Source organism: Toxoplasma gondii, chromosome XII, assembly GCF_000006565.2.
Source record: "Toxoplasma gondii ME49 chromosome XII, whole genome shotgun sequence".
NCBI lineage: Eukaryota > Apicomplexa > Conoidasida > Eucoccidiorida > Sarcocystidae > Toxoplasma > Toxoplasma gondii.
The window spans coordinates 848,574-861,331 of record NC_031480.1 but is presented as its reverse complement, the minus strand read 5'-3'; the positions used below and the strand labels follow the sequence as shown (position 1 = coordinate 861,331).

Below are 12,758 nucleotides of genomic sequence, written 5' to 3'. Positions count from 1 at the left end.
CACAAAACTACGGCCTCAGTCCCCGTTATAAGGGTGGTGTCCTCCGGCCCTGTGTCTACAGTGTAGACTCGTGCGTCCGGTCTACGGTTTAGACGAATATCAGGCGTCCACGATGAGAGCTGCTTCGAGCTAGAGAGGTCCCCTCTCTGACAGTGTTGTGCTGCGGAATGCTCCAGCGGATTCTGCTCGCTCGGGGACCTGTCTAGCAACTGCAAAGGCACTTCTACCGCCTGGCGTGTTTGGCTAGAGAACTGGAGTTTTCTAGCGGTTGACGGCCACTGCCAGAGAACGCAGGTCTCTGCAATGAAGGGAGCGAAATTGGACAAGGCGTTTAGGTCACGAGACCCTTTACTTTCTTTTGCTTCCGTTCAAACAGGCACCTCGCGGCAGCGCCTCTTCGAGGAACTGCAGACCACAGAGAAATGTGTGATCACCGCGGAGAGACAGTCCCGCCGAGGCGCCTCTCCTTGGTTCGTTTTCTTCTGTGAAAGACCTTTCTACGTGGTTCCGTCCGTCCTGATGCAACTCTCGCCGAGCGTCTGCGCTTCCTTTACTTCCGTTCTTGTTTCTCGCTTCTGCCCATTTCTGTTTGTGTCTTTCCCCCCGCTCTGTCTGTGTGACAAGCGCGTGCGGCTCTCGAGGAGGACAGAAAACCTGTCGAGCGCCGTCAGAAAGCAACAAGTCGTCGCCAGGTGCTTTTGGCAACGGGCAATCCTTGTCTGCTTCTTGCCATCCAAGTGCATTTCCACTCTAACTTCTGCCGGATTCTTTGCGGAGGACGCGGGAGCATCTTCGCACCACTCTAGTTTGGAGGTGGTGCTCCAAAGGAACCGAAAATGGCAGTCCTTTCCTCGTTCCTGTATGAGGACGATTTCCACGCGTTTTCTGGAAAGAGGTGCTGCGAGTGGACTCCAGGTTTGTCAGACGTTGAAAGTCTTCGTCGACCGGTTCCGGTTCTCTCGTGCTTTTCGCGGCCATCACGAAAAGACTCGTTTGCACCACCTTCCTCCGGAAGTCGATCACACACAGTTCTCGATTTACATAGCCGAAGAACAAACGCCCTGATTTTAGTGGTTTTACTTTTTCTGGAACTGTCGAGCGGGAGGCCTGCCGTTCTGGCGGTTGCTGACGGCCGATACTTTGCGGGACTTTTTTCGGCGCATGCAACTGCGTGTTCCTTCGCTGCGTTCCCGCTTTTTGCCCTTTCTCTCCGCGCAAGTTCCCTCCCATCTTCTTCTGTAACCCACGGGACATTTTTCTCCTCGAGAGGATACCTCCTTTCGCGTCCGCTGTCTCGCGTTTCGTTTTCTCCACAGCGAAGCGCCGCTGTGGGTCCAGCTCAGGCCTTTCCTCTGCCCGAGTTTTTGCCTCCGCTTCTCTCCTCTGTCGTTTCTTGCTTCGTGCCTTCTTCTGCTTTCTTTCTCCTGTTTTTCGCCGTCTCGTCTTTTCTTCAAGATGCCGGTCCTTGCTGCAGCGGCAGCCGCGTCGCGACGGGGGGTAGGCAGCCCAGGAAAACGGGATGTCCAGAAGCGAAGCCGGGGACAATGATTTTTCTTCTGGAGGAGAAAGGGTCTTCTCCAAGCACGCGTGCAAGAAGGAAACGATTGGAGCAGAGGTCTTAGCTGATCGGAACTTGAAAACAGTCGACAGCTCCGCTTTCTTCCGAGTGCACACGAGTATTTGGGCGACTGGACAGGAGGGAGTTGAGACGCAAACTTAGTCTCCAGCTAAGAGGCAGGACGCACCTTCGTTCATGGAAGCTTTTTTGTTTTTTTCCAGCGCATGCCCTGGTGCTGACTGCAGTTGCTGAGCTTCTTCGTCGCTAGGAAACGACCGTAAACTGTGCGTCTCTCCTCGTTTCTGCAGCTCTCGTCCCTGCTGCTGCCTGTGGAATGCCGACCGCGTTTCTCCGCCGGCGTCTCAAGCGCAGTGCAAGCAGGAAAGAAAGTGTGTTCGATCAAAAGCGCCTTTTCAGCGGTCGCCAGACATAGAAGTCGCCCTCTCGCTTCTCTGTCGTCTCTCGCCACTCCGAGCTTGGCTTTTCGTGATGCTCGCTGGACGTCCGTCACCTCTCGCTGCTTCTGTAAGGCTCGAAAGAAAGTAAACTCCGCATTCTCTCTCTCAGGTCGTCCTCGCAACCCTGCAGGCATATAAAACAGCATATGTATATGTATGTATATCTGTGGTTATGTCCCCCGTGGAAGCCAACAAGCGATTCGTCTCCCTCATCGACAAGGGTACGGCCCTTGAGAAACAAGAGAAAGCAAAAGAAGGAATCCGCTTATCGATATCTCTCTATCTTTCTACATATATATATATATATATATAATATAATACATATATATATATATATATATATATGCCAGAAGGTGGTATTTACCGTAGGGTATTGACGGATGTGGACTGCTGGTCACACGGGAACTGGACCTTCCTTTTTTCGTTCACAAAGGACGACTTTCTCACGGGGGGTCCGCCTGGCGATGAGAGAGACGAATCGCTTGTTCGCCTGTACAAGGAAGAAGGACGCGTCTTTCGCTTTTGGGCGAAGAAACGAGATTAAACCTCGATGGGTGCAGAGCAGGAATTTCTCTGCGCGCTTCCTTCCTCAGGACTGGACGCTAGAAAATTTGTGCGAGTTGCTGGGCGATGGAACGGAAGCTGTGCATAGGGCGTAACACGGTGGTATTTGAACGAGCTCTCCTGGCTCGGTTTTTTCTTCGTTCCTGTCTCGGTTGTTTCTCGATGCTCCATTTGTTTCGAACGCGTTTCTCTGCAGCGTCTGCGGCCGGCGCGGAGACGGTTGTTCCGGTCCCGTCCATGGGAGACTCGATTACGGAGGGGAGCTTGAACGAGTGGAAGAAGCGTAAGTTTTCATTTTTTCTCCAGACGGAGAGGTTTTGAGGAGAGGGCTGGATTTTTTCCAGGACTTGTGGGAGGTTTCGGTCGCCTCGCAAACGACTTGCCACCGCGGAGAGAAAGACGCCTTTTGTGACCCCTCTGTGAAGAAGGAGAAGAAGGTGGAGTTGTGTTCGTTGAAAAAACGCGGGAGAAGCCGTCAAAGTGGAAGCACAACGGGGGAGGCTCTGGACTCGGGCATCTCCCTAGAGTTCAAGGTCGACAGCTGTCTTTGAACGATTCCAAACCACCAGCGGCGCTAGTGAATAGCCTGACTTCGGTCTGGAACTCTGCGAACTCAGAGCCATTGTCTTGTCGGCAACGTGCGACTTTGAAACAGACAGGCGTTCTTTTTTGTCTTCAGTAGACTCTTATTTCTGAAGAATCCATTTGCATTTCAGTGGATGGAACACTGGCGACTCTCTGTCGAAGGTGCATAGGAGACGAACGAGCCGAACCAGATGGCCTGTGTGTGTCTCCAGGTCTAGAGGGAGAGTCTTTGGTGGTGCTTTCTGCAAAGTCATAAAAACGCTAAGAAACGGAGATTCAGGCTGTCACCCGAGTTCCGGATTCCTAGATGTTTTCTGTTTACCGCGTATTCTCCACTTTTCTTGCGGACGCGAAAGGGTTGTAGTTCTTTTCGAAGCCTTCCGAAGACGGGGGCGTCGCCGAACTGGGGAGTTGCCTGGGGACCTGAGGACCCTCTTGACCCGCAGAGCAACGAGACGTTTCCGGAAGAAGGCGCGCGCGTTTCAGCAAGCGCAACTGTGGAAAACATAAAAAGTCTCGGGAGACAGAACGGCGTCGAATCTGAGACGTGCATGACCCTCGTACGGACTGCTCTGTGCCTGCTCGGAGCTCCGGAGGGAGGCTCTGCAGAGGAGTCCGTGCGAGAATGCGTCCCTGTGCTCTCTTGACTTTCTCCCGACTTCTCTGCTGCAAGATGCGTCTGAAAGAGTCTGTGATTTTCAGAGCCGGGAGAGTACGTCAAAGAAGGGGAACTCGTCGCCGTCATCGATACGGACAAGGTGTCAGTCGACATCAACGCACCGCAGGCGGGCAGAATCGTCAGATTCGAGGCAAACGCAGGAGACACGGTAGAGGTTGGAAAGCCGCTCTACGTGATCGACCCAAGTAGGGAAAACGCGACCGATTCCTGCAGCTCACTCACGAAAGTCGTCGTGACTGTGGCAAATCGAGGAGCGCTCGTCAGACGCCTTGAACCTGTCTAGCTCTCTGTGCAGCGACATTCTTCGCGGTGGAAAATACCTGCGAAACATCCCAGCGAAAATGCTGCTGTACAAACACACACACGCGTTCTCCCACGCTCTACACGCGTTTGCCTATCTGTCTATATATCTATCTATCTATAGATATATATATATATATATAATTATGTCTCTGTATGTATACGTAGATATATATATATATATATATGTATATATATATATAAATATATGCATGTGAATAAGTACACGAAAGTGTACATCGATATACGGGGATGGATACACGTTTGCCTGCGTAGACGTAGGTGCGCATAAGTATGCATGTGTACACAGTGATATAAATATTTTCACATGCATGCACCCAACTAGGCCTAAAGAGACGTTAGGACACATAGGTTCTCATATATACAAAGAGATCTGCGTGCGTCTCTGCTTTTAGAAGAGAGAGGCGACCGCATGCAGTGCTTTCGCGAGGGTGAGGCCGTTCCTAGATCTTTCTGGGTTTGTTTTGTTTTTTTTCAGCTGCGCAACCTGATCCCGCAGAACTCGCCGCTGCTGCTGCCGCTGCAGCCGCCCCCGCCACTCCTGTGAAAACGGAAGCAGCGAAACCTGTTTCGCCTCCAGAAAAGTCAAGCGTTCCTCAGCCTGCTCCGAGTGTATCTCCACCGAAGCCGGCGCCGGCGCCCAAGAAGCCTGCAAGCCCCGTCGTCGCTGTGCAGAGTCCTGGAAGAGAGGAAAAGAGAGTGAGAGAAGAAACGCGTACCTTTCCCCGGCGGTCCGGCGTAGCGTTTCAGACTATTGAAGACGCGCGGTCTTCGGATCTGTGACTCTAGCGCTGAGTTGCCTCAGGCCGTCAGAGAGCAGCGAGAGAAGGAAGGAGACAGATGGTCAGGAGCACCAAGAAGAATTGCTGGGTTGCTGCGCAGGGGCGTTTGGAGGAAGCGAGGGAACCATTTTTTCGTGCGGTTTTGTCATGTGGAGAGAAGAAACGATAGAAGGAAAAGCACACAACGTCTTCTTGTTGTTCTCTACGTAGAAGAAAGGGAAACGAAAGCTGGACGGAGGCTTGCGGTGGTGCCGCATAGGCGCATTCTGCGGTTGCGTTTGATTCTTCCACGATGTCCTCTCTTGACTGTGGCCGTAAACCAGAGCGTTCCTTTTGTCTTCAGGTGCCAATGAGCCGCATGCGTCAGAGGATTGCAGAGCGGCTGAAGGGTGCACAAAACACAGCAGCCATGCTGACGACGTTTAATGAAGTAGGACCTCGCACCGCTTTTTTGTCTAAAGGATCTTTGCGAGTTTTTGGGGTCGCAGTTCGATTCTTTTGTGGGTTTCAGCTCTTCCACGCAGACCAGGAGCTCGCTGGAAGAAGAGGAAAACGAACTCCAGCGTCACTCTGTGGTGATCCTTCTTTCGCATGCGTTGCCGCAGAGGGGAAACAGAGAGTTGTGAGAAGGCATCTCAAAAGCTCGCAGGGTGTTATTTCTCCACACAGTGCTACGAAGTGTACATTTAGAGATGCAGACGCATCTATAAAAAGCCATGTGGATGAATAAATACATGCATATGTGTATGTTTGAGTGTGTTCGCGGTAGCTGTTTGTGCTGAGGGAAGGAGCACCATTTCGTTGCCTTCTTGGTCTCTGCAAGGAACGCGTTTTCTTTCGTTCTCGTTTTTCGTCCGTCTCTGCCGCTCGGCGTCTTTCAACTGGCTTCCCGGCAATTTGAACAGGCCAGCTCTGTGGGGTTTGCGCCACTCTGTCTTCGTCGAACGCGTTTCCTCTGTGCTGTTTTCAGTGCGACATGGGAGCTCTCATGGCGATGAGAAGCGAATTGAATCCGGCATTCCAGGAACGTCACGGAGTTAAAATGGGTGAGAGTCGTCTCGACCCTCCTGTTCTCCCCGTCTTGCTTCCTTTCTTCGTCTGTTCTTCCTTTCTTCTGCTTCGGTTCGTTTGTCGTCCTTCGCGGTGTGCATACAGAAGCGGTGCATGGGGTTCGATTCCAAGAAAGCGACAGAGAGAGATGAGGCGAAGGTGCAGTCTGCTGATGGTTTACTTAAAAGGAGCCGGAACAGGTCGAACTGAGTCGTCTGTTTCACCAGTCCGGTCTCAAGAAGATGCACTCACTGCCGTGCTGTCTTTCCGATGTCGAGTTCTGCGGTGCGGGGCGCTTTCTACGAAAACGCCTTTTCTCTTCTCTCGTTGAAAGCGCAAGCGGTCGCTCTCTCGTTTCGCAGGCTTTGTCTCGGCCTTCATGCTCGCGAGCGCCATGGCGATGAAGAAGGTTCCAGAGGTCAACGCGTGTAAGTTGGTCGACTGAAGAAACAGGTCCCGCCTGCGTCTGACGCCGCTGCAGCAGGCAGATCACGTTTTCTGTCGTTCTGCTCCTGTCTCCCGTCCCCATGTCCGCGCCGAGAGCCGAGAAACGTGGATAGCGACATTGACTCATATAAATGGACATAGCCAGATATGTCTCGATAAACAGAGAACTACGCAGATATACACAGATATGTGCAGATGTAGTACATGTAGAGAGAGACATAGGGATGGATTGCTGGAGAGAGTGAGAGAGAAATGGAGAAATACAGGGATATTTAAGCGAGAGGAAAGACGGTCATAGGTGGCTGTTGCATAAAAGGACATTTCTCTATGAATACATCCTTGCCGTGAAAATCTGTTTTTTTCTCTCTCTCACATATTGTCGTTATCTGTTGAAACGCACGCTGTTGAAAATCGGTGCCTTGGACTGTTGGGTGTCGGTCGTCATCGCTGCGTGATCGTTTCCTTTGTCCGAGATAGATGCAGGGCCAGAGGTCGTCTCGAAGGGGATGTCGAGCGTTGGTTTCGTCTTCGTGAATGTCTGTTTTCTTTTTTTCTCAGTCATTGAAGGCAACGAGATTGTTTACAAAAGCCATGTGGACATCAGCGTCGCGGTGGCGACTCCGACAGGTTTGATGGTTCCCGTCGTTCGAGACTGCGAGAGGAAATCGTGGCCAGAACTTGAAAAGGTGAGAGGCTCGACGACGCAGATCTGGCCAGAACGTAAAGCGTCGCGGCGTGAGCAGACATCGTCTTTTGCGCGGGGGAGAAGCGAGGAGGTCAACGTGGAGGCTCCAGGTTCAAACGCAGAGAGGTAGAGAGGTCGTCAGGTTTGGTTTCCAACCGGTCCTTGAGTAATGGCGCGCGTCTCTCCTGTTGTTGAGACGGGTGTTTGCGTCGTCTCGCCGTGTGGCTGTGTTATAGCACCTGGATGTCTCGGTCTGTGCTTTCGTAGCTCTTGCGTCTGTCTGCCACAGAGCTCTTTTTTCGTTCATGTCCTCACCTTAGATGTGGAAAGGCAGTCGGTGGGGCCTCTCGAGTCTTTTCGCTGCAGGAGCTTGCACATCTTGCCGTGAAGGCACGCAACAACCAGATCGCTCTGGAAGACATGGCGGGTGGCACCTTCACCATCTCGAACGGTAAGAGAAGTGCAGGAGAACTCCGCCTTGTGTCCATGTTTTCAAGGCGGTTTTTCGTCTCGAATCCGTGAACTGCGAGCGTCTTGGGACTTCTCAATCTCGGCATGCAAAAAAAGGCTTCGAGTCGCTTCCGACTTGCCCGCATACGCTCTTCGACGTCGAGGGAGAGACGCAAAAGAGAAGAGACAATAAAGGAGATTCCTTTTTCCGTGCGTTTTCTCTTTCGAATCGCAAGCGGGGTCCGAGGGGTTTGCGTGAGCGAAGGACGCGTTGCTGTCCAAAGATTTTGCGCGGCGCGGCGAACGCACCGCCAGACAGTCTTGGATTTGCACAGCTGACAGAGTGAGGAACAGTTCTTCACCGCTCAAGCCCCGGACAGGAGCGCCCAAGTCGACTGTTGAGATTCGAACGCAGCGTATCGTCTCGTTGGTATCTTCTGTCCTCTCAATTCTTCCGAGTTTTGTGGACTTCCTCCTGTCGCTTGTTTACCAGGCGGCGTGTACGGCAGCATGATGGGTACTCCCATCTTAAATCCTCCACAGTCTTCGATTCTCGGTACGTACATATTCATATATATATATATATATATATATAAATATATATATATATATATATGTCTATAGGTTGCGTTTTACGTGTTTCTGAGGCAGGCCTGCGCATTCTTCGCGTTGGTTTTCGTTCTGCTTTTGCTGTGGCGCGAGTCCTTGCTGTCCAGAGGCCTTCAACAGAACGCGTAGGGGCACGATTGTGAACTCTTGAGATCTTGACTTTTCGGTGTTCCTTGTTGTGTCTGTTTTGCTTCTGCAGGCATGCACGGCATCACAAAGAGAGCTGTTGTGAAGAACGACCAAGTTGTCATTCGCCCGATGATGTAAGCCTGAACTCGAGCGTGTTTCGCGATTCGTTTTGGATTAAAACAAAAGAAAAGACAGCCCAGATCCACACAAAACGCACGCGGATGGTGACATCAGGTTGGGCGTGTAAAAACGATCCGTGTGGCGAGGTTGAGCAAGGTCTGTCGAACGAGACGTGTTTCATCGCTCGCGTAAGTTTTTAACGCGAGTGACTGTTTTCACAGTTTAAGGATTGAGGGATTTGTTTTGTCAGTTTGATGCACGCGCAATGGATCTCCGGGAAAGCTCGAGACTGCAGAGGGGAGGTTTCGCGCTTGCGCCGGGGCATGAACTCGGGTGTTCGGGCGGCTCTCTGGCAGAGCGGGAGGATGGGAGCCCTCTGGAGAGTTCCGAAGACATGGCGGAATGAAAAGGAATTCACTGTCGCGACAAGATCTTCATTTTTCGACTTTTTTCAGGTACCTGGCCCTGACGTACGACCACCGACTCATCGACGGCAGGGAGGCGGTGACATTTTTGTGTCATATTCGCGACTACATCGAGGACCCGCGCTTGATGCTTCTTGACCTCTGAAACGGTTTTTCGTTCGATATGTCCATCGGTTTTGCCGTTCCACTAGCGGACACCGAGCAAACATGTGTGCAGGTCAGATGGGTGGTTCTCGTGCCTCCGTTTGGCCATGGAAAATATACATTTTAACGCGATTTAAACCACGCAAGATGTAAACGTTCCTCCGAAGGGGACATTCCCACTCGACCTTTCGTCTGTGACAAACAACGAAGACTTCTTCCCGCTCCCAGGAGGCAATCGCACCCGTCGCGCTGTCCTGTGGTGGAGGTTTTCCCCTACCATTTCGACGATAGACCGTTTATCTTTTATGTTGTATGGACACTCTTCCTCAACGCAGTGTGGAGTGAGTGCAGCAGAGAGTCGACACGGAAAGTCATGACTTGATGTGGGGTCCGTGTCTGAGCTGGAAGGGTTTCGGTATTTGCAGCAGAGTTTTGACCAGCGTGTAGGTGGCGCTGTATTCACACAAGCTACACTCATGCAGAGCTCAGCTTGAACAAGCCGAACGTTTTCCGGAAGGGGTTTTGTCTTGGCTTAGCAACTTTCCCGTTTGCTCTATTGTATTCGAGGAAAAAACGAATGGCGTGTTGAGAACCACCACCAGAACCACGTGGTCCAAGACCGCCTACACCTCGCAGACTCCCTTTGCAGAAACGCTCAAACATCCAACGCTGAAGTCGAACCGCCAAAATGCCAGACTTTCTGCAAAACTAAGCTGTGAAACTCCCCGGCTGCTCTGGTCCGCACTTCTGCAGCCGTGGCGGCTTTTGTTAAACATGGATGGACGTGTGCAGGCGAAAAAAAAAGTGCCCGACCGTCTAATGCTGCAGCTGACTAGGAAAGTGGGGAAACAGAGCTGGGCACTGAATGCCAGTTTTTTTTCTGCTACTTCCTGAATTTCGCAGCATCATCTGCACGGGCACGGGAGCTCAAATAGGAGCCCTTTTTTGGTGGGTGGGTTCCTCTTTGCGGTAATGGTTTTCTCCGAGCGGCAATTGCATGTTTTCTGCGTAGAAAGGCACCGCGAGAACCGTGGTATTTCCTTTGCAAAGACAGCCAAGCGGGACGCAAAAGGCACATCACACCGCATTCCCAACTCTGCTTGTGTGCACTGGTGCTCCGCAGCGTTGTGGATCGATTTGAGATTTGAACACTTCAAAAGCTGCCTTCCATGAGATTCGAGGAAACACAAGAAGTACGAAACAATGCTCTGGGCTTGCTGGAGAAAAAGCAACTCGTCTTTGTGAGTCAGAACACAGGCGATCCGTTCAGTGAAGCACGCAGCCGGTGTCGGGAAACAAGCGTAACTGGAAGTCGGTTCTGAAAAAGTGTTGGAAACTAGGCAGATGTAACTGAGTCGTGCTTTGCGAAAGCGCAGGAGAAAAACAGAACGACGTTTCCTCCTCCTTTACTAGACTATCAAACAGGGGAAACTTCTACCCATGATTCCTCTTTTCGAGGAGTCTTTGCAGCTCCCGTTTTGGAGCTCTCCAGGACTGGTTGTTTCACCGCAGCATGCCCCAAACACAAACTCTCATTGAAAGGGCACGTTGAGGAAATGATGCTGAGGAAGCGGCAGAGCACGTGGACGTAAAAATCGAGTGTTGTTGGCAAAGAAGTCTGCCCCCTCTTCAGGTGCGAGGCATGCCTGGTACAGCGCAGACTCCAATCCTGCCAGCACGTCCTATAATTCGGACCGCAGGAATTTATCGATTTCATGGCCGATCGATGATGGCCATCTGCGCTACTCCCTCCTGTGAAAATCGCGTCGAAACGAGGCCCTGAATACATAGAAACGCGAACCATAGTCCTAAGATTTCACCTTAGTTCTACCGGGCGGATGGTGTAGTGGTATCACGCCTGATTTGCATTCAGGAGGTCCCGGGATCGATCCCCGGTCCGTCCACTTTTTTACCAAATGCTATCCTTTTTAGCCGATAACCTGCAATCCCCTGGACAGCTTCTTGTTGCGTTTTTTTAAGAAGACATTTTATTCACTCAGGAACACCTTCTTTGTCTCAACAGGCATGCAATTACACCACTTTGTCTTCGCAGGCGCCGCATCTCCAAGCTGGAGTGTGTAAGGATAAAACCTAAGTGCAGTATCCTCTCTGCATTTAATTTCCGATTCCTGACGCCATTGCTCTTTGGCAGTTTTGTTTTTATTGCTCAATTCCTTCTCTAAACGGGAGAGTAGCTGTCATGCTGACGAGTCCTCCGCAGGAATGCTTCGGTGGACTTCCCCAACAAGCGACACCGGCAGCCCGAAAGGGATGTGTTTGTGGACAACCTTCCCTGCTCATGGGAAACAGAACCGCTAAAAGTGTCACCGCGGAAAGCGAAGCGAAAGAGTTCTCTTCTTGCCATCCAGATGTAAGTGTCATGTTGTTGAATACGGTAAAGTTCTTGGCAACTTTTTAAAGCAAGAAATATGTAGCACACCAGCAAAATTCCGCGTGTCGCCAATCGCCCACACCGTCCTTCTTCGTTCTTTCTGTGCATTTCTCTAGTGATTTAGACCAACCAAAAAGTGCAGCGATTCGTTTTTTGCTTGTTTCCTTCTGGGTGAGACATGGACTGAGTTTCGATATTCTCTGGGTCGCGTCTGTCGGCCCTTCGTTGTTTTTTCACAAACGAGGGAACACGTGTCAGTAGTAGGGAAAAAAACTTCTACTCAGGAAAAAGTCGCGGCCGAGGAGAAAAGGCGACCTTTGATCGAGGAAAGTGACAGTAATGTTTGTTCCCGTATCCGATAACTTAAGAGGAACGCCCATACAGCAGCGGTGTATGAACACGAATCTGCGCTGCTTTGAAAAAAGTTGTCACGAAAGCATGTCTAGTTTTTTTCTCACCCTAGTATTAAACAAGCTTCTTCCATGTTGCCGGTCTCTAGCGATTGGTGGACAAGCAAGTGAAGCGCGAGCCGTGTTCCACACTGTAAACTGGGATTTGTTGGTTTCGAAAGAGTACTATCTTTTATGGGCAGACAACTTTTCCTGCGAGTTGGGCGGGGCGGAATGGATGGCAGTGGGTGAAACCCACGGTGAATCTGTCGGTTGTTCCAGAAGTAGACGCAGTCCAAAGCCTTTCCCTGTTTTCTTTTGGGCTGCGAGTAGCCCGCTCGAACGAACGCGCGGATGGTCAAAACGCCGCAGCAGTCTTGTTCTCTCGTTTTGTCTTGCCTACATTCCACTCCGAACAGCATCATGTTTCCAACAACGCGCGGCCGCGACACCACGTATTTTGTTTTTTCTCCCGTGACTGTTCGTTTCTGTTTGAGAGGCTACCAGGAGGTTCAGCGGGAAGATCGCCACTGTTTGAAAAAGTGTAGAGTCGAACGATCCTCACAGTCGCACTGTCCTCTGCGTTCATCCTTATGCGGTTGCCTTTTTCCAATCTAGAGCTTAGTGACCAGCCTAGAAAGGTTTTTTAATTGCAGACAAAAAGAAAAGAGAGACTTGAGCCCAGAGCGACTCGAACGCCCAGCCTTCTGATCTGGAGTCAGACGCGCTACCATTGCGCCATAGGCCCGTTGCCCCCTAACCCAAGTCGCAGACAAAAGACAAAGTGGGGAACCCTCTCGGAATTAGTTTCCGTTCACAAACATCTCGTGCAGGTGCTCGTGACCGGAGCTGTGAGCCAGTTTCAATGCCCAAGGCAAAGCACTCGACTGGACACCTAGGGAATCGCGGCCCCCTCACCAGTATTATGTTGCGAGACACCACGTGGGCGTACCACCACCAACCAGATAACT

General features: G+C 51.3%; 2 protein-coding genes and 2 non-coding genes across 4 annotated transcripts; 3 read left to right on the top strand and 1 right to left on the bottom strand.

Moving 5' to 3' along the window:
• The first annotated feature begins 1,202 nt into the window (after window positions 1-1,202).
• TGME49_219550 (dihydrolipoyllysine-residue succinyltransferase component of oxoglutarate dehydrogenase) lies at window positions 1,203-9,671 on the top strand. The gene is made up of 13 exons (XM_002370668.2): window positions 1,203-1,497; window positions 1,867-2,083; window positions 2,777-2,863; window positions 3,868-4,029; window positions 4,644-4,864; window positions 5,291-5,377; window positions 5,918-5,993; window positions 6,360-6,425; window positions 7,003-7,130; window positions 7,496-7,580; window positions 8,073-8,135; window positions 8,388-8,451; window positions 8,893-9,671. Exons 1-13 carry the CDS (start codon window positions 1,456-1,458, stop codon window positions 9,005-9,007), a joined length of 1,413 nt encoding a protein of 470 aa, XP_002370709.1. The 5' UTR covers window positions 1,203-1,455; the 3' UTR covers window positions 9,008-9,671.
• A 1,167-nt stretch (window positions 9,672-10,838) lies between these two features.
• Window positions 10,839-10,910, top strand: TGME49_219560. The gene has a single exon. It is a non-coding gene; the product is annotated as a tRNA-Ala (tRNA).
• A 36-nt stretch (window positions 10,911-10,946) lies between these two features.
• TGME49_219570 (hypothetical protein) lies at window positions 10,947-12,387 on the top strand. The gene has a single exon (XM_002370669.2). The coding sequence runs from the start codon at window positions 11,738-11,740 to the stop codon at window positions 12,263-12,265; it is 528 nt and encodes a 175-aa protein (XP_002370710.1). The 5' UTR covers window positions 10,947-11,737; the 3' UTR covers window positions 12,266-12,387.
• A 76-nt stretch (window positions 12,388-12,463) lies between these two features.
• On the bottom strand, window positions 12,464-12,535 carry TGME49_219580. Its single transcript has one exon. It is a non-coding gene; the product is annotated as a tRNA-Trp (tRNA).
• Between the last annotated feature and the right edge of the window lie 223 nt (window positions 12,536-12,758).

Coding starts and splice junctions, on each gene's coding strand:
- TGME49_219550 (XM_002370668.2), top strand. CDS start 1,456: ATGCCGGTCCTTGCTGCAGCGGCAGCCGCGTCGCGACGGGGG. Junction 4,865..5,290: donor CTGGAAGAGAGGAAAAGAGA/GTGAGAGAAGAA, acceptor TTTTGTCTTCAG/GTGCCAATGAGCCGCATGCG. Junction 8,452..8,892: donor GTTGTCATTCGCCCGATGAT/GTAAGCCTGAAC, acceptor GACTTTTTTCAG/GTACCTGGCCCTGACGTACG.
- TGME49_219570 (XM_002370669.2), top strand. CDS start 11,738: ATGTTTGTTCCCGTATCCGATAACTTAAGAGGAACGCCCATACAGCAG.